General features: G+C 43.6%; 1 protein-coding gene across 2 annotated transcripts in view; it reads left to right on the plus strand.

Moving 5' to 3' along the window:
* The first annotated feature begins 11,817 nt into the window (after window positions 1–11,817).
* The window catches only part of LOC309889908 (protein unc-13 homolog B), a 213,551-nt gene continuing 204,103 nt past the window's right edge, over window positions 11,818–21,265 (plus strand). For both annotated transcript variants that reach the window (XM_082783101.1, XM_082783102.1), the window contains exon 1: window positions 11,818–12,031. In XM_082783101.1, coding sequence (XP_082639227.1) covers window positions 12,010–12,031 — 22 coding nt within the window. In that variant the 5' untranslated portion in view covers window positions 11,818–12,009. The remainder of the gene's footprint in view (window positions 12,032–21,265) is intronic.

Raw genomic sequence — 21,265 nt, forward strand, 5'->3', positions numbered from 1 at the left:
TGATCCTTTCTGCATCTTAAGCACATCTGCATCTATAGAGCAAACAAAGTCAGGAGGAGGCTGTGGAGCAGAGGAGCAGATCTGAAGGAGGGGATGCACTAACTGCTGCCACTAATGGGTTCAGATCTTGCTGAACATCACAACTTGAAAGCGCCCAGATGTGCAAACACACCCAGATGTGTGGGGGTGCCCAGGAAGAAACCACTCTTCCTGAGCCTCTTTGGCTCCCAGTGCCTGGCTCTGCCCCTCCCACCAGCCCTTCATTTCAGTGAACACATCCAGTCCCTTATCAGACTCTCAGGAGGACTGGGACTTAAACATCACAAAAATCCCTGCAGCTGCTCATGCAGGGCTCCTGTGTGAGTCTCACCAGCTTTGGAGCACCAGCAAAGGAGAGCAGTGCCATGGGGGGGACAGGCCACCTGCCTGCGGGCTTTGCATGGCACCGGTGGAGGATGCTGCAGCAATTCCTGGAAAGTGGTCTGGGGCTCCCCAGAGCAATTTCTGGCTTAGAGCGCTGCCTTTCATGCTTAGATCTGCATGACAAAGCCCTGCAAGCAGAGCTGGTTTGATTTAATTTCAGAGAGGAAAAAACACACATCCCCCAAATGACCTAGTGCTGATAAGCATCACCTGATGATGCAGCTTATGCTGTTGAGTCCACAGGGAGCAGGGTGATCCCTGTACCTCTAATATACGTGCTGCTCCGCAGCCAGGCACCCACTCTGCTGATAAGTGGGTGAGGGAAGGGAAGAGGATAACATTCATGAATTAAAGTTGCAGCCCTTTCCTCCTCCATTACTAATCCCTGTTCAGATTTAATCAGGCAAAGAGCGTATTTCAGCCACAGCAGCCTGAGTTACTGCAGCAGCTCCACGTTCCCCAGAGGCTGCGCTCCAGCGGCTGCCGTGCAGGCTCACAGCAAAAAGGAAAATCCAGCAGACTGAGGCCCAGCAGCAGGTAGAGACAATGCCAAGGGAAATGAAATGCCGGGGGAAAATGAAAAGAAGTCGTCCAGCACTGTGTGGATCTCAGTGAGCTGGCTGAGCTAAGCAGGCAGCTCAGGTCTGGGGAGCGTTACAAGATGGGTGTGGAGGGATGGTGGAGGCTGTGTAGATAAAAACAAGCAGAAGGTGAAGAGCAGAGGGAGCTGGATGACATACACAGCAGCTTTGTGTGCTTTTTCATTAGGACTGTGTCAGCCTGGTCCAAGCATTCAGCTGGGGAAAGGGCCTTTGTAAGGACCCCAGGCTCCCTTTACTCTTAGTGGAGAGAAGTAGGTACTTTCAGGGTGCCTAACTTAGTTTGAAAATGTTTTGGAGGGTGAAGGCAACTGTTTCTGAGAGGTGTTTGCACTGATTTTGTAGAAGACAGTGGGAAGAGCTCAGAGACAGACACCCATGCTGCCAATATCTGCATTTGCCCTGCTGAATCCTGACCCAGAGGGGATCTCACATAACGCTGAAGGGGTGCCCACTCTGAAGGATGCTGAGGGAACAACCTGAGAGGACACAGAACTGAAGGAAAACATGGTCAATGTCCCGGTGGTGACAAGTGAGGGAGAAAAAAAAACACCTGCTTGCCTTCTAACTGTGCATTGGGACAGCAAGAGGATGAAGAAGGGGGTAGAAAATGTCCTCAAGAGCTTCATGGAGAAGTGGGGCAGCTGTGCAGGTTGGCACAAATGCAGTGTCAAGAAAAAGTGTCTCCTGATTCACTTCATGGCCAAGGCACTGGTACATCACACCTCTGCAGACAGCTAGGTGGCCATACGAGCATACAGAAATGTAGAAAGGATGAGGCTGAGAGCATTCAGCACTGATGGCAAGGAAGTAGGTGCACAGAGTTTTGAGCAAACCCTGAGTGCAAAGAGAAAGTTTCTTTGGCTCGGTTTTGCTTCTGCAAGGTTGCTGCCTCCTCCCAGCCGTGCTCACTGCTCTGCTTTTGGCCAGAGACTCCAGTGTGCATCTCAACCCCATTTTCCTGCTATTGGGAAAGTCAAAACCATCAACATAAACACCAGAAAAACTCTGCTCTTTCTTCTAGAAAGCTGAGATAAAGTAGAGATCCTGGCTCCTCCATCCCTACATGCAGATAAAATTAGCACTAAAACTTACTGACTGAGGAGAAGTTAGAGACTTTGCTCTGTGCAAATTCGCCATCAGCACTAAACTGATGAGGCCACAGGGAGAAACTCTCCCTAAATAGCACCCAAACTTGGCAGCTTTGTGATAAACTTGCAGATTGCAAGCAACACCCAAGAAACACATTAGGTTTGAGCTTTGGGTCTGGGGCTTTCAACACCAAGGCGCATCCTGCCGGGAAAGGATGTGCTTTATTGCTGCTGGATGCTGATAAGGCAGATGTTTGCACACAGAAGCAGCACTTGGACTGCTTGATACTATCATGGGAGACTTCTACAGAAACTTGGCTGCCTTAAAGGAAGGTGGATTCAGATAGGGATATTTTCTTCTGTGTTGTTTCTGCTTTACACATGGGGCCCTGGTGCCAGAAAATCTGGCTTTTTGTTGCCAGTCAAGCTTGCTGTGGATGCTGCAGGCTGTAACCAGCCTGCGGATGTGTCAGCCAAGGCTCATTTTTCAAGTGGCTTCTGGATGTGGAAGACGGCACCAGTGCTACCAGTTGGGAACAGGAGGTGATAGTTAACTGAAAGAGAGCTGCTGGCCAGAGAAGAATTGCTGGGTAGGGCAACAAGCAGATGATGGATGAAACATCCTGGGATGGAAGGAAAACACTGGGTATCTTTGCAGGCAATCAGCAGCTTTGTTTGTGTGTACGCAAATATCACATGGAATATAAACAGCCAGCAATTAAGGATCGAAATGCAGAAAAAAAATTATGGCATCTACCTAACATTTCCTGCATTTTGGATGCTGACTTTTTCTAAACTTGTGCAGTTGCCAGTACTCAGCATTTTTCCAGGAAGAATTTTCTATGTAAATGCATGTAACTCTGAACATGAAAGCAAACAGCATCTGGAAGCAAACAAGTTGTAAGGAGTGTCGTTAAGAATTTCAGTCTGTAAACCACAAAATGATCCCCAGCATGCCCTAGTGGCTCTGCCAATCTGTTTCTTCCCCACCCACTAAGCGTAACAATGACATTGGGTTCATCTTCCCACTTTGGGGTCCTACTGCTCACACCGCAGCTTTATGAGCAGGCTTGCAAAACGAGCATCCTTGCCCAAATGTCAGGAGGACTGTTGTTTACCATGGGCAATACCCGTCCTACCCATGGCAGCCCATGCACAGTGGAGCCATTCCCCAAGCTCCACCAGCATTTGGCCTCCCACGGGCAAGGGAAACAGCTTTGCTAATGACTAGAAGTCCTGAAAGCATCAAATAATTTAGAGCCAGGCTCCCCAAGGAAGAGGAATGGCATATGCAAACAATTACCTAATCATGATCTAATTACCCAACTGGAATTTTGCCAGGATGCTGGGACCCCAAGGAAAAGCTTGTAGGGTCTCTGCTGAGTGCATGCACTTGGGATCTTGGCTTTATCACTTAGCAGGAAGTATAAAGGGCTGGAAAGCAAAGCTGGTACTGTACAAAAATGCTTTGGGCTGAGCAAATGTCATTTCATATAGGTTGTTTCCTGGTGGCTTCTTATTTATACACATTGGAGACACACCTCTGCCTCCTGGCAAGTCTTAGACCCCCAGCTGTTAATTGGCAAGGGCAGGGTTTGGTCCAGATGGGTGGACCATGGCTTCACCTTTTGCTGGGCATCTCTGTCACGACCCTTTCAGCTCGTCCTGATGGATGTAACGCCAGGCTGTGTGGTTTCCATGCTCAGGTGTGAGAAACTACATGAATGGGGAGAGGCATCTCAGCATACTGGGAAAGATATTTCCCTGTAGGTGAAAGAAGACTAGATATGAGGTGCTCTCCATCCCCTCCTACATCACCCTGCTTTCTTCTGCTCCTCTTGACTTGATTTTGGGATTTTGGAATCATTTTGGGATTCTGGGACTCTGTGAAATGGGAAAGAAGGGAACTGAGGGGGGAACGACAACCCCAGGACACTGTTCAGGGTGGAGGTGTGGGGGCTGGAGGTGTTGGTGGCTTTTGCTCCTTCCCTTTGGGTATGTTTGGACAAGTCTCCCAGGGGAGCTGCGGGATGGCTTCAAATCACGGCATATTGCAAAGGGCTCCAGGCATTATGCTGAGGTTTGGGGCTGCCCTATACAGTGCCCCACAGAAGGAATCTCTGTGGGGCTGGCAGCTGTGACCCAGCACCCTGGGACTCCTCCACTTTCACAGCTTACTGCCAAGGCAAACCTTGACGGTGGCAGGATCCTTGCAGACCCCTTATCTCAGTTCTAATGTTTAAACAACCATATCTGTGCCAGGTTATTTCTCTCCACCTCTTGCTGATTTCCATAAACAATTGTATGTAACCAGCTGGGTTGGACTTCCATTAGTGTAGAGCAAGGTCTTTTTAGTCATTTTATAACAGAAAATAAAGTTGAAAGGGCAGTATTTTCCACTTTTTATTTTTATTTATTTTTAAATCCTCAACTATTGGGAGCTTTAAAGAGCTCTTGAATGGTGGCTGTTCTGGTTGCAGTATATCATATGAATATGTAATATATCACATGGTCTGAATTTTTGGGTAGACCTGTGTGGTGCCAGGAGCTGGACTTGATGATCCTTATAGGTCCCTTCCAGCTTGAGATATTCTATGGTTCTATGATATAATATAATATAACATATCATATAATACAATTATCATATGATGATAATACCCTGACCAAGAAACAGAGGAAATTTCAGATTGTTAGCTACAGTTTGAATTCTGCTTTTGCATTTGCTGTTTATCAGTATATTTAATTCAAAGCTGCAGCCAACAGTATAGAGAAAAAGTACTTAAGTGAAACTCATCTTGTTCAAACAGATGTTACTCAAGTAGCTCCTGGGGAAGATTTTGAGAGGATTTTCTATTTTTATTATTCTTTCAAAACTCATCCTCTTGCACCTACCACCAGGGATACACAGTGAAGTTCAGCAACCTCAGTAATAAAGAGTTACAATCCACAAAAACAGCAGCTTTCAGGCTGTTGTGCTGCATCTTCTGTGACTTATCTTCACCTGCAGCTGGCTCTGGTATGAAGGAAAGTGCCCCACAGCTGCCAGGCAGGCGGCATTGTGGACACAGATATGTTAAATCTCGTGTTAACCTGCAACAGTCAGCAGCAGAGTGCTGGGTGGTGCACAGGCGTTTAATGAAATAGAAGGGCTTCTCTTATCTTTGCATGTTACTTTCTTTTGATTTTTTTTATTTTTATGTATTTATTTTTTTATTTTTTTATTTTTTTTAATTTCAAATTCTTTGGAAAAGGGGATAAAAGGAGTCAAAATTCGATAGTAGTGAGACTCCTGGGCAAACCTGGGGGGACAGCATTACAAAATGCTTGCCCCCTGCACGCCCCTGCAAGGAGACTGGTGGCAGAAAGTGCTCACAAAGAGGTTTTTTATTATTTATTTATTTATTCATTCATTTATTTATTTTTATTCTGCTATCGCAGCTCTGAAAGCTGGATGTGTGTGTGTAGGAGGAGGATGAGCCTGCCTGCGTGGCTGCCTGCTTTCCCCTGTTCTTCGTGTAGCTGAAAGGCACGGCACACGTGCACGCTGCTTGCACTGCAGCACCTATGGACACCTTTATGCAGGGTTCACCAGCCTGTTAGCAGAAGAAATGTCAGTCACCCAGCTGCTTCTAGAAGGCTGGTGGTTGTGGCAAGCTGTGGGAGCTTGGCCCTTCCCTGCTATGTACTTTATTGCTCTAGGAAGTAATTTTACAAGAGCACCATAAAAATCCCCTGACAAAACCCATATTGTTCATAAATACAGTCCCATGTGTCTTACGGAGGCATCTTTTGTTTTTATTCTGAAGCCCCCCTTCTCTCCCTGCTGCTCTCAGATAACATATATGCTGTGGTATGAAATCACACCAAAGGGAAGAAATTCCGGCCGGTTGCCCCCCAGCAAAGCAAGAGGGACCCAGTAACCCCAAGGGATAGCACAGTCTCCTTTACACCTGTGGTACTCTTTGCTAGAAGATAAGCAACTCCACTGCTTTTCACTCTGCTCTTGGAATGGTGAAGCAGGGCAAGCAGATAGAGGAATCCTCTGCAGTCTCACGGTGTTTCTTCCTCTGAGCCCATCACTTGGGCTGTATTTGACAACAATTTTTCCTTTAGCTTTGACAAATAGCTCCTCTTTTCTCTCTGCAAATATTCCTTTTCAATGAATAAAAACTACAAAAGCAAGAGAAAAGCTTTCCCTCTAGGCTTTTCTATTGAAGAATAACCTTCTGTATGCCTCGAACTTCTCCTGTTAACATGAGCAGAACAAAAACTAAAGGCACAGCTGTGAGGCAGGAAGCAAGCCTGTCTGGGGTGAGGGCTTGTGCACCTTTCCAAGATAAAAGTGCCTCCTCTTAGAAAAGCAAAATGTGTGATTTCTTTAAAATAAAATAGTTATTCTATCTCCCTTTCTCTCTTTTTCTCCCTCTATAACAGGGAAGCCGTGGTTCAATTTAAATGTGAATCAGATCAAAGAGGAGTGTGAAATAGCACAAAGGGTGTTGCATGTTCCTATTAGATCAAAAGGTGACCATCTCACAAACCACACGTTGAATGTGAGACACCAACCTCAGGAAATACTGGTCTGATATCCATGTCGCCTGCTGTGTACAACACATGCCATCTGTTCTTGAAAAGAGTTAACTTAGAAAAAAAAAAAAAAGAGCTACAAAGCAGAGATCATACAGTCAGAGCGAGTGGAAAAAATGTCTTTTTTTTTTTTTTTTTTTTTTTTTTTTTTTTTTTTTTTGTCTGGCAAACCAAAATCAGAGAGAGGATGGGGTTACTGCCTATAAATACACCTAGTACATAAATACTAGGAAGGGAGAAACACTGCTTAAGCTGAAAGGTGAAGTTGGAAGGAAGATAAAGAGGAACATGAATATGTCTAGGCTGGAGGTGGCAGCTGCTGCCTGGTTCCTCTATAGCACTGGAGCAGACCACCAAAGAGTTTGTGAAAGGGCTGCTGTGTGGCCACAGGGACAGGGCTTTGGACCCCAGAGGTCCCCAACTCCTGACCACCGATGGCAGATCTGTGCCAAGGGCAGATAGTTAAGGATAAAACTTAGCCAAAAATAAGTTTGGCTTAAATGTGAGTGTTTCTGCTGGTCACAAAGATCATTTCAGTGTAAGGCAAGGCTTTCAGAGCATCTGAACATCCTTCAGCTCATGGATATGTTAAGGCTCCTGTTTTTTGGGGAACAGCAATAGTGGCAGTGGCTGTGTTGGCCAAATGAAGGTTCACTGTCAGAGAGCACCAATCCTAGCATGTATCAAGACCTAGGATGATCAGATATTGGGAACATGTCCCCTGTCAGGGTTTTTATTTTACAGAAACCCTGTGTTGCTGGCTTAGCTGCTCACTGCTTGGTCAGATAGAGACATCACGCTGCACATGACAGACCACATGTGCTCAAGGACGAAGAGCCCCAGTATGAACAAGAAATGCTCAAATGTGAAATGCCCAATATGAACAAGAAATGCGCAGATGCTCACAGGGATGCTTGGGATCGTTGCCTGAGAAATGGGTTCAATTCTGTTGACTTCAACATGAGTGGTTGAAAGACTTTTCTGTGAGCAGCTGTAATTGAGAGGTCAGTTCCCATGGAAGCTGCCCTGTTACGCAGAGAGTTTTTTCCCTGAGATAAAAGGATGCTTCTTGCTTCGCCAGCCTTTTGAACAGGGATTTGTAATCTAAAAGCTGGCAGATCTCTTTGTGCTATCTGTCTTATATGGTTATGTGGTGAGAGTGTCTGAGTATCCCATCTTTGCTAATGTATTTATCTTCAGGAAACCCCTTATCTTTAATACCTACTTCATTAATAATTGTCACAATCTCCATTTTGTGGGTGGAGGATTGAGGCACAAAGACTAAACCCTATCCAAGTATCCATGCTATATGGGGAGAAAGCCAAATGTCTGCAGAGAGTGATTTGAAGGGCCAAAGTGGGACGTTGTGGAGCATCACAAAAGGAAAGACTCAGGCATGGTGACAGGTTGAACAGTGCAAGGGGAGTCTCTGGTTAAAATTAAGCCATGGGTTAATGCCTTAAATTGACAGATCACTGTCACTTCCAGATGTAGCCAAGTCACCTTTAGGGAAATCTAAGTTGGGGACACAGGAAAGAAGATACATGAAGATGCAGTCCTAAGCTTGGCTGGTTGTTTGGTGGGGATTGCTGTCCTCCACTGCCCTGTTTACCTCTCTGCCCTGCAACATGACATGCAGGCACACTCCTTTGGGTAGGACATGAGGCAGAAGTCCTATCCATTTCCAGACCTTTAAAATTTTGCAGGTATTTTCCACGTTGGGCATTTCAGAATGTTAAAGGCAACATCTTGGTTTAAATATGATGGAGGGAACTACAGCCTACTTCCAGAGCACGTATGCGTTGTTCTACTGCTACTGCACTGACTATCTGCTGTGATCCACTGTAGAGAAAGCTTCACTTCAAGATACTATTGAAATGTTTTCCCCGCACAGGTAGGATGCCACATAGTGTTGTGAAAAAGACCCTGCAATCCCTTAGCTGTTCTGCAAATGTTACATTTTATTAGTAAATAAATGGAACAGAAATACCAGTGAAAGCCAGCTCAGTAGCTTGTTGCTTTTACAGTGAAATTTGAGTGGTGTTTCCCAATACCGGAATATCAATCCACTGCTTAGTCTATATTCAGCACTCAGTTCCTGCCAAACATCATGGGGGAAATTAAAAGCATTTTTATTTCCTTATCTTTAGAGCTTAGCCCCAAAAACCTGGTCTGAGATGATTTTTTTTTTTTCTTTGTCAGTTGCATAACAGAAAAATCGTTTAACAGATCTAAATCTTTTGATTTAAAATAAAGCCCCTGTGGGTTTGCTACACACCAGGTTTCAGTTTGATCCATTCTAAAGCAGTAGAAATACAAAACTCAAAATAGGCATAAGAGCAAGAAAAGCAGAGGAAAACACAGTTTACTTAGTGTGCAAATATATCTATGGGATTGCTCTTTCAACAGAGAAACTATAACAAATAGGCACATATAAAACAGCTGGCAAGCTGCAGTAAGTCAGAGACCACCCATTTATAACCCTCCTATTGAACAGCAGGTGATCCTGAACCAATGGCTGGAGCTTGAGTAGCCAGAGAAAATTAACTCTTGTTCTGCAGAGAATGAACATTAGGCATCCTGGTGTAGAGTTGCCAGCAACGACTTGTTTCTGAATTTGCAGAGTACCTCAATCTTAGTTCAGAAAGATGAATAGTTTCAGGGTGTCAGTGTGTTTGCCGTACCGTATTTCCCCTCTTTATATCAGTGAAATTCTCCTTTAAAATAAAAATAAAATTGCAGTACTGTCTGTGCTAGCAGAGCACACTGTGAGCTGCAGAATTTAGATCAAGTCTGCAATAGGATTTAGGGCTTTGCTTATAATTATTTGTGAACTTTTTATTCCCTTTTGTGGATTTATAGAAACAGATCTGGAAAGATCTTCCATGTAGAAGAGGCTGAGGACAGTACAGGAAGTTTTTATGTTGTTGTTGTTTGTTTGTTTGTTTGTTTGTTTTTTCCCCTCCTTATATTGCATGGAAATTTTAATACTAAACTTTTTCTGTACTAATGACAACAATGTCCAGAGGAAGAGCTAGAAAAAATAACATAAAAAGATGCATTTGGAGACTGTCACTTCATCTGGTAAAACATAGAGAATTTGATTTCATAGAACAACTTTAATTTAGTGGGGAGTAATTCTGCCTTGCAAAAGTTTCTCTGCAGTAGCATTGTCCCTCTTCCAGCCTATCTGAAGTGGAAAGGAGGGAGGGGATGGACAGGCACACAAGGAACCACTGTATTTGGGAGTTAGGATCTGGCTGAAGTACTTACACGAACAATCTCTTTGGATCAGATAACGATTGTTAAAACACTTCCATTGGAACTGCAGGGAATTCATAACACCTGTGATAATCCCAGTGTTCACAGTCATTGCTGGTAATGACGTCTCTCCCAGCAAAGCTCCTAGCTACAAGATGCTTACTTGATTGCCATGCTTACTAACAACATGTTACTGTGATTTTCAAAAGTGTGACATCATCTGCTTTTGTTGAGGTAATTTCTGTATTATGGTAGCCTTTGCAAGCAGTACGGAAAATGGGACTTTGCTGTACCAAGTTCTGTATGATGCTGTATGCGACAATCATGCTCCAAAGATTTCAGTCTTTAAATTAGGACAGGCAGAGGAATGGGGAGCAGCAAAAGGAAAACAGTCATGATGGAGTTAGAATGATAGAATCACAGAGCAATCTAGGTTGGAAAAGAACTTCAAGATCATCAAGTCTACCCATCAGCCTGACCCACCCAGTCCCATCACTAAACCACATCCCTTGGTGTCATGTCCGCATGTCTCTTAAATACCTCCAGGGAAGGCTCCAGCACTTCCCTGGGCAGCCTGTTCCAATGCTTAACCGCCCCTTGACCACCCTATCTGTGAAGAAATTCTCACATGGCTAGTGCACAGATAAGCTCCTGTGCAGCTAAAGGGTTTTCTTTTGCAACAAGACTGCAAAGAAAGAAGGACAAGGAGAGGTGTGCAAACAGCTTGGAGACTCAAGCTGTTGATCAGTGAAAGCCGATCTTTCATTGGCAAAAAGTTCTGAGACTCCACTGAAAGCTGAGGAGTACTGGAGATCTGGAAAGGCTGAGGATCTAGCATCCTACCCTCAGGCATGCAGGAACTCACGCGTCCCCTGGAGTTAACTGGGAAGCCAGTGTTGTGCTCAGCTTGCAGCTAGGCAGTCTTTGAGGATATGCAGCCAAAACACAGATGCCGGTACTACCAGACTTAAATAACACGCAAATAAGCAAACCAGAGCTTCTGTGGAGCATCTCAGCAGCACTGAGGCCAGTTTGGGACAGCAGGAGGAGATCCCTTTACCACCTGCCTTGCTGCTGGCCCTTGCAGCTTCCTTGCTGATGATGGCTGCTTGCACTGCTGGGGGAGGAAAGTGTTCATAGTCTTCTGAGACCATCAGTCTGCCTCACACAGTCTGCCTGCTTGCTTGCAGGAACAAAGTTCAAGGGGTCCCCCTTGCCATCTCAGATAAGCTGTATGTGTTTTTGCCATATCTCCATGACTGATACACTTCTGTGCAGCAAACTCAAAGGCAGTAGAACACACTGCTGCACAGGACATAACTCATTGTCTCCTGCCTAGGTCTGAATTTTGGGAAAAGTCTTTGAAAGACCCGGCCAAGAGATTTGTCCCATGCCCCCTGCGGACTTTTGGGTCATTGTAAGCATTAATGGTGTAGAAATCACATTAGATGCCACTTTGCTTTTGAGTTTCAGTGTCAGAAAGGATTTGTTTCTCCTTGGATCGTCTGTAAGCAAAAGTACATTGCAGGATGAACAGTTTGCGATGCAGAAGTGTGAGGGTTATGGGATGAAACAGCGTGAGAGTTCTGGGACTAAGTAGGACAAGGGTTCTGGGATGAAGCAGCACTAAAAGAATTAGAGGCCACCTGTTAAAACTACGAGGACATGACTCAAAGGAGCGCAGGAGTAAAACAAGACTTAGAAAAAAAAAAAAAAAAAAGGAAAAACAGGTAAAGCACCGTGAGGAGGAGGCTCGGCCCTCCCTGCCCTGAGGTGCTGCCCGAGGCGGCGCCCCCTGTCGGCCATGTCGGGATGGCTGCGGGCAGCTCCTGCCCTGCCCTCCCCGCCCCGGCCGCTGCCTCCCCTCAGCGGGGCTCGGCGGACCGGCTCCTCCTGCGCTCCTCCCCCGTTTCTCCTCCTCTTCGTCGTCGTCCTCCTCCTCCTCCTCGTCGCCCGGCCGACCTGCGGCTGCGGGGCGGCATGAGGAGAGCCGGGGGCGGCTGTCGGGGCCGCAGCTGAGGCGCGGCGGCGGGAGGGGGGCCGCCGCCATGTCGCTGCTGTGCGTGCGAGGTGAGTGGGGGCGGTGGCGGTGGCGGAGCCGGGGCTGCCGGTGGGTGCCACCCGCAGGTGGTGGCCACCCCGCACACCCCTCGGGGTGTCCTGCCTCAAACGGGGGGAGAGGAGTGTGGCGAAGCCGTGGGGATCCCCAAAGGGATCCGCGAAGGGACGGGCAAGTCCCCCAGCACCTGCCTCCGAAGTTGGTTTTCGCTCCGGTACGGTGCTCGCACTGGGAGCACAGCCGGGAGGTTTCAGGTCTGCGTGGGGCTTTCCGTGTTTTGTTTTTAATTGACGCTTCCCATCCCTCCCGGCATCCCGGTTGCCTCTCAGCTGAGCCCCCGTCGGGTCGCGAAGCCGTGAAGGCGGCGCTGAGCCTCGCACCTTCAGGTGGCCGAGCCCCCCCATACCCCAAAGGTCTGGCCGAGGCCGAGGACAGCTTTTGGGGCGAGGAGAGGCCCCGAGGAAGGCGAGGAAGCAGCAGGTGCGATGCCGAGGAGCCAGGGGCCAAAACCTGGGAGCGGGGAGGAGCCGTGTTTGAGTTTCGTAGCTCGTTTGTACACGAGTCGAAGCGCTGCCGCTGAATGAAGCTGTGCTGCTGGCAGAGAGCAGGCTGCTGTCAGTAGCCTTAACGTTGTTATCCTCAGTGTCTGTGCTTCTAACCTGCAGCATTATTTATTTCAGGTACATCACTAATCATCTCCTGCTATCGAGCCTCGTCCCCTTGCTGAACAGGTTACTGAAAAGTAGTGCTTTCCCATGCAGGATGGCTTACAGTGCTAGTCGCTTGCTCTTTATCTCCAGTTCTCAATTTCTTGCTTTCTTGTGCCAAAAAAAAATAATAAAAAATTAAATCCCTGAAGGGTACCATCTGCCAGGACTCGTGCTTCTGGGACGTGTCTCCTGTCAGTGTTTTGCGCTGAATGCTGGTCGCAGGGTGTCCTCACAGCCGTGCCCTTCGGCTTAGAAGTATTGTTTTAATGTTCTCAGCTCCTTTGCCAGATATGATAAAAAACTGACACTAGTGTGCTGCTGCCAGTTCAGCTTTTCTTTTGCTTGTATCCCTTGGTCTGATAACAGCTCTTCACCCAGCTGTTCATCACCTTTTTGAATGAAAATCGATGTTTTGATGATAGTGTTAATGAAAAGATGCCATCTGAGTAATACAGGAGTATATTGAGTGTGCAGTGTTTTGGGGAGGGCACTGTTCTTGTATGAGAGGGCTTCTTAATTAAGTCTCAACCCTTTTATTAAAAAAAAATAATATCTGTTTTAGGAGGTAGGAGAGTTGTGTAAGTGTGGAGCTTATCGTAAAAATGTTCTCTGTTATCTCTAAAGCACACTGAGCATCTCTGGTGGACTTAGAAATTTGGAAAGTTTTACCAAAATATCTTATCTGCAGCTGATTCTTACTAGCTCAGGGATGCTTAAATGTTACTTTTTTTCCCAATTCTTCTTAGTGGTTGATCTTCAAAATGCTCTCAGGCTGTCCTATGAAAAAAAATCTGCTTTTGATGCCACATGGAACTTGGCCACTTGTGTTAAAGGTGTATTTATAACCCATCTACTAAAAGTAGTGAAAGACCATGAACTGGATATTGCAGTTACTGAGACAGTCTTGCTTTGCAAGGTTGTTCCTTCAAGATCCATAGAGCCTTTGGGACAAAAGCATTTCGGTGGTCCAAAATGACACACTTTTGTGTTTGGTTTATTTTTGTCTGGGTGCAAAGATACAAAGAAGAAAAATGAAGTGTTTGGTGACTGTGTGGTGGAGAACTGCTGTGAAAATGAAATTCTATATCCACCTGCTGTGCTAAGATGGCAGATAATACTGGCAGTGATTTAGATGATACAGAGCACCTTTATTATAAGAATGAAGAATACAGTCAATTTACTAAATGTGTTTTTTAAAATGTTTATGACTGAAAGAATAAGCTCATGAGAACTCACAAGTATGAACCATTAAACGTAAAATGGTGTTACACTGGTGTAGAGCAGTCTGAAAAACAAAATAGGTACCAGAAGGTGAGGTAAAACAATTACTTTTGGTGCAAGCAGGAGTAAGTTGTGTTGACTTATGTATTTATTTATAACAAGCTGCTTTTTTCATTAAAAATGATACACATCTAAGTTTGCACTGTAACTTCGGGTTGTATGCTGTAGACCTGAGATTAAAAAAAGAAAGACAACCAAAAACCTGTGAAAGAAAAGTAGGTGATTAGGACACTGTTAATCGCCTCTGAATTGCAGTTTAACAGATAAAAGCGAAACATGGAAAAAAATCTAAGTGGCAGTGTAACATGAGGCCCAGCAGCCAGAAAGTGTTGTAATTCACAGATTTTTTCCCTACTTGAATTATGTGTATTAATGATATTTTAATGAATGGATAATCTAAAACAGTGCACACAAAACAGATCTGAGCACTGCCTTTGTTCCCGATAGAGCAGCTGACATTTGTGACTTGATCTCTTTTTTTTTTTTTTTTTTTTTTTTAAGAGGTACATTTCTTTTTTTTTTTTTTTTCTTCTCAGAGATCAAATCAGGTATTTTTTTTCAGTAGCTTTGTGCCCTGTCTGTTGTAGATGTGCCTGGCAGGAAATCTAAACTCTGCAGAAGTCTGAGTCTGGGCTCACCTGCAAGTGTTTGGAGGATGTGGGAAGTGGCTGTAGGAGCAATCTAAGGGACTCTTGGGGAGAAGGAATCTTGAAAGATGCAGAGGGTGTAAGTGAAGCAGAAAACAAATGCTAAATTTTACACAACTGAGGCCTTTAGAGAAGACTTCTTCATATTTTGATTCTACCGCTTAAGTGCAAAAGAGATTGCAATACTCCAGTTCAGAGCAGCTGTGTCTGGATTATGTCTCATAATCTTCTCTTGGCACAGTTCGCTTTATTAGTTTGCATTTAGGGTTGTGTTTGTGAAAACAGCATGCATTAAATAAAAGTAGTCCCAGGGAAGCAGTCCAGTTTTTCATATCAGTCTTACGTTGTTAACTTTTTTTCCTTTTGGAAGTCTTGATTTTTACCTTGGATCTTAACTTCATTAAATTTTGTCTGATCTTTCCTGTCTACCAGCTTACAGGCAGAAGTAGCTGCTGTCTCAGCACAGTTTGCAAGGGTCATACCAACTGAGGATGGATCATCTGGTCACCAGTGTATTGTCATCAGTTCCTTTGCTCTATTTGCATCGTTGTCCAAAGACGTACTTCAGACCCTTTCACTTGCTCACTTTTATTACATTTTACTTTGCCACCAGCTCTTGGTATCTCAGGATAATGTCATAGCTTATTACCAAACCCAGTGATGGCTCTCTTCTAGTCTTCCTTCCTTCTTTATAACAGCTTTATGCAGTGTCTTCAGTTCCTTTGTCTCCCTAGCTTCTGGATCTACCTTCTCCATCTGATAATAGTAATAAAAATCGTGTTGCTTTGTCTCATACATCACCTGTCCTGTCCACTGTATCAGTATCTGAAATGCTTTACTTTGCTGTTCCAGGGATATTGGCAGTGGGGGTCTTGTGTCATCCCTGCACGTGGTGTGTGGCTTAGTCCCGTGAGGGCGCAGTGCTTTTGTCTTGATGTCTGCTCTGCAGTATCAGTCTGAGACTTAGCTGCCTGAGGTATGTGGGACATAGAGTTAGGAGATCTGTTCTGGTCTTGCTCTCTGAAATTTTAAGTTTTTGACTGCTGTGGGAAATTCATAGCACCTAGAGGCTAGGGACTTTCTTTTCATTGCATGCTGCTTATGTTGCTGGTGCTTTGAAGAGCTGCAAAGCTTGCTTATCTGGTGACTTTTTTTGGTTTGTCAGAATAGCTGGAGTGGAGCTCAGGGAACCTAACAGAGCTTTCTTGTGTGGCCAGCTAAACTGGGGTTCCAGTACCTGCCCACCTGATTAAACTCCGACATCCAAGAGAAAAAAAGCAAGTGGGGAAAATGGAAATTAGTGTTACTGACACTAGAAATAAAAGCATGTCCACCTTGTTGAATATATAGAAAAATCCATAAGCATGTCCACCTTGTTGAATATATAGAAAAATCCATAACTAGAAGGCACAATCACAAGCACAAGGGCTTTTTTTTTTGTGTTTATTTTTTTTTCCTCAATAAAATAGCCTCAACTCACCTCTGTGTTCTTTGTGAGGCTGAATGCAGTGCCTCCAGCTCTTGCTTCTCAATGGTGAAGGACTCTCTCTTGTAAATAGTACTCTTAGCAATAGGGTGATTGTACTGCTGTGTTGCGACTGCTTTCTGAAATGGTTGCAGAATTGAAAAAAAAACAAGGCAATGACAAAACCCTACCTGCTTCTGTGTAGATTAAAATGGAAAAGAACAAAATTAGATCCAGAAGACAGTAGCAGAACTGCAGGTATTAATACAAATACATTGCTTCATGAAGAAGTGGCTATATATTATTACAGATTCATTTTCTCTATCTGCAATTAATCAGGGAACTACCAGCATGTGTAGTTTTGGAACAAAATGTGTTACAATTTTGGATAGTAATGCTAAGATAAAGTGTCTTAGCTCTTAAAGGAGCCTCATTGCATTGAGACTTAAATTTAGGGTTTGGAAGGGTGACATGGAATTGGTGGCTTAATCATAGAGGGAACTGTAAAGCTTTCAAGCTTCTGTTGTTAAGTAGCAGGAATGGTTAAAAGATACAGACTGTATTTGGCTTGTGATGCACAGATGTTCATTCACTTTTCTCTTTCAAATCCTCCTTCAGCTTTGGGCACTAGTACTGCAGCGTTTCAGCAAGTAATGTGGACTCCTTGTTCTAAGAGTTTGGTCACTAAGAACTGCTGGAAAATCCTCTCTGGTTTTCAGTGGGGAAAGGGAAATGTACAGAGGTGCTTCCTGAATTTGGGCAGCATCTGCTTTTTTTTTTTTTTTTTGCTCAGTTGGTGTCCTCTCAGCTGACTCCTTCAGTTTGGGATCTGCTAAGTCAAATGTGTTAAAGTTGTTTTTAACATAATATTTTAATATGCAACATACTGATGGATTTAATCCAAGCTCTGTAAATTCCTTATTATGAACTGTAACAGTTTGAGAGCTAGTTACAATTTACATAGTGTCATATAAAGTCCAAGCAATATAACTGCCTTTTTTTTTTTTTTTTTTTTTTTTTTTTTTTTTTTTTTAAATCCTGGACTTTCCCTTAAATATTTGGCTTGGAGGCTTGTAAAATGCATATGTCTGGTGGCAAATGATCCTTTTATTACTTTGTTTTGAAACTTTCCTCCCTTGTTTTTTCCCCTATACCTCGTTAACAATTTTTACACAATATTTTGGAAACTACTTTAGTCACTCAGTGAAAGCTGTTCTCACTGCTCTTCCTAGAGACCTGAAACAGAGTGCTATGTCTAACAACACCTCTCTTTTCATACAGGGATTTCATTGTGTGGTCTTGCAAACAGATCGGGAGCTGCTGTGAGGATGTGTTTGGACTTCTCTCAGTCTCTCTTTGGTAGACTAAAACCTGCTAGTACCTGGCATTTTCTTTGTATTAAAGTGTGTGGAAGCAACTTGCTCTCACTGCTTTAGCAGTAACAATTTTTTCAGAACTTTACCCTGTAAACAGTGATTGCTGTATTAGTTTTTACACATTAGTTTTTACGTTTGTCTGGTGTGCTCAGTGATCTGTAGGTACCTGTCCTCCCGTGAGCAGGCTGACTGTCACCTGGAGTGTGGCACTCTGGTCTCCTTAGGGACTCTTCCAATCTTTCAGCATGCATTTAAAGCAAATGTCACAGGGCTCCAGGCTTCTTCAGATGTCTAGACTTTCTGATTTTTATAATTTGCATCTTGGATTTTGTCTTCACTTACTGGTGGACTGCAAAGTACGTGCTCACACAGGTGCCTTGCCTCTCCCCAAGCATACAGCAAATGTTTATTGTGTGCTTGTCATTTCTTTGCCATTGGCAAATAAATCAGTGACTGAGTTAGGATGGCAATATACTCGTTAGTGTTTCTTTTTATCTCTAAGAAGATTAAGATTTTTTTTTTGTATTTATCTCATCTCCCCTTACATGTAGGGCCAATTAACCTGTATTGATAACTGCTTATTTCTTGTATGTTGTGCAGTGGCTTGTGTCTCTTTGCTGCTTTTGGAGTGGGGTGGATTAAAATTGTACTTGCTCAAGGAGTAGTGGCTTTTGGTTCCCTAGAAAGCTCTTTGTAAATGGTTTCTGCATCTGATATTACAGTTCCTGTTCAATTTTATTTTTCTCAGTGAAATAACTAATAACTATCCCCAGCTTTGTGAATTTCTGAAATGTCTCTTTTGTATTGCTAGGTATTTGATTTGATCACAACTAATGCAGGCAGTTTTGAAATCACTGTTCTGCAGAAGTAAATTGTAATAGGGATCTAAAGTACTTTTCCTGCTTAGTGCTTTTAGTTGGAATGCTATCTACAAGTTTTAAAAGAACTGTGGAATTGCCAGTAGGCATAAGAGCTCTCAAGTATTTCTCAACTTGACCAGCTTTATTTGACTAATACTGTCTTCTGTGAGTTCACATTTCAGTTAAATACTACCATACCAAGCACCTTGCTTGTGACACGTTTTGCTGAGTATCTGTGTTCTAGTTGAGATAGAAAGAAAGCTTCAATTTTAATCCAGATTAAAAAAAAAAAAAAAAGAAGTTTAAACACCTCCAAACAATGATTTGTTGTTCAATGAAAAGATAAAGTGGAGTTTACTCAGGGTGTCACAAAAAGCTCAGGTGCCCCCCTCCTTCAACAGGCTTTCAATACAGACTCCTTAAGTTATTTTGCCAATTTTTAGCTTTGAGCTTCAACTGAATTATCACACTTTTACATAAGACAGTGAGTACCTGTTGATATTAGTGGTCTTTCCCTTCTTATACAGTGTAGAGTGGAAGAAACTTGCAATGGAAATGGGGTCAGGTTGGAGGAAGAGAAGTCCTCAGCTGAAGAATTCTTTTGGCTGGTGTTGGTTGAACTCCGTAAGCACCACGTTACTACATGAACTCATACCCTGCTGTTACGGAAAGTGGTGAGGAAACAGAGGATGTCGCTGGCAGGTTTGCTGTGTCTCTCACAAGTAGGTGAGGGTATCTTAAAAATGAAAGTAAATGCTAGCAGCTGATGGCTGTGACTCAGCTCAAGTTCTCTCTAGCATGCTGCTCTTGAGTGTTCGTAGGTTCATCCTTTTGTCAGGTGAGTTGGAGGAAGCTTTGGAAAGAACTGTAAGGGAGTTGGGTACCTGCATTCAGTGGGGAAGCCTATGCTATAGAAACATTTGGCTTATTGAAATTCTATACTGAGGGTGTTTAAGCACCAGGTCCAACCTTTCCGTAGAGACAGGGTTTAGTGGATGACTGTAGTAGTAGGGTGATGGTTGGACCAGATGATCTTGGAGGTCTTTTCCAATCTTTATGATTTTATGATTCTATATTAAACTGAGATGTTGTCAGGTAGATACTACTCCCGTCCCCTTTGTTTTCAGGGTATACTTTCAATGTTCAGACTTAAAATTTGTAGAGGTTTTATAATTTCTGGGCATGGTTCCATGGGTTAAAAGCTGTGTGAAGCATTAAAAAAACACCCCTGGTTTTGTTCCCTTTTTGCCTGCCTGTAATCTAGGAAAAGGGTCATTTAGAAACAGAAATGTGGCATGATCTTCAAACAACTTTGTGCAGGCTTCAGGCCCCTCATCTTCTTCCTTGCACCCAAACATCACTTATGAACGGAAAGTGAATTGAACTAGAAGGGAATGTCTGATGAGGGATAAGAGAAGGTGTCTTCCTTGAGATAATCTCTAGCCTAAAACTGTTGCTGAGTTTTAAAAGAAGTTTGGCTTTCAGCCCTGGCTGTGTCCCTTTAAGGAATACTGGTTTTAACCTTATTACTTAAAGCTCCTGTGACTTAACCCTCTTAATTCTTTACAGCCAAATGCTCTTCTAAGGAAACTCCCGCATTTCCACCATGGAGGTGTAATTTATCGATACAAAATAATTGCAGAATTGCACTTCTGAGCATCAACTCACTCCGTGCTTATTTTCTCAGCCAAGATCAGTGTAATAATATTCAGCTTAAGGTGTATAATTAAAAAATAAATAAATTAATTAAAAGGAGGAGTTTTACAGTAAAGGCTATATTGGGTCACTCTTGTCCAGATGAAGTCTGCCAACATATAGCCAACCTGGTGCCATCGTTCTTGGCCTCTGCTGAGGAAGGGAGTTTGGGTCTGGAGTTAAACCCATTAAACCCTTCATTCCTTTAAAGCTTTGTGCCAGCACAATGGTAACGTTTCACTGTGGGCATTTTTTTTATATCTTTTTATGCCACTGGGTACCTGATTGAGGCCAGACAGCATTGTAAACTTCAGCGATGGAGAGCTGCATGCTTTATTCTGCTCTGCACTGAATGTTGGCATCCTGAGTATTCCAAGAAGGTTTCTTTAAGGCAATTTTTTTCAGCAAATGCTTGACCAAATTATTCAAAGACTGCTATGCAAACTCATCCCTTTCAGTTTTTTTTTTTTTTTAATTGCTGAAAAGTATTTTTTAAAAGGTATTTCAGAACAGTTCTGTATGGTCAGGTAGTGATGGAAAGGCTATATCGGAAGAAACTGTGGGACAAATTTTATTTAAGCCGTAATATAAACTGAAATTTTCTGCTTGGCCAACTTCCAGTTTCCAAGGAATTAAAATAAAATGTAAATGAATTTGGAGTCATTTAAGTGTCTAGAAGGAAATCCTTCATGAACACCTGCTTTTCCTGAGGGATTTCTCAAACCCCAGAACTTGTTTTCAGGAAATACCCAGGGCTTTCTGACTTCCAGTGCCTGTGCTGATCCCCATTTAGTCATCACTTGGTCTTCTGCTGCAACAGCCACAGTCCTTTGGAACTGGAGCCCCTGTGGGGTTTTACGACTGCAGGTGCACTGGGGATCTGCAAGCTGTTATCTTGGAAACCTTTAATAACTGTTTTTTTCCATCATGCCAGCAGTACTGCGCACTAATTGAGATGATGCCAAGGTAGCTTATCAGCTTTGGGTGAGGAGGGAATTTGACTACTGCATTAACAGCTACGTACGTTTTAGAAAATTGTGTATCATTCCGATTCTGTCCAGCCTCCCAATCTTTTGAGCTCTTCTTCATCATGCTTTTTTTTTATAAGCAAGTGGGTGCCATTCTTAAGGAGGTTGCTTGGCCTCTTTGAAAGGTGCATTTCACGTGACTTTTCTTAAGAGCATGAGGCCCATAAGTTACTAAAAAGCTGA

Source organism: Aythya marila, assembly GCF_965140915.1.
Source record: "Aythya marila genome assembly, chromosome: Z".
NCBI classification, from domain to species: domain Eukaryota; kingdom Metazoa; phylum Chordata; class Aves; order Anseriformes; family Anatidae; genus Aythya; species Aythya marila.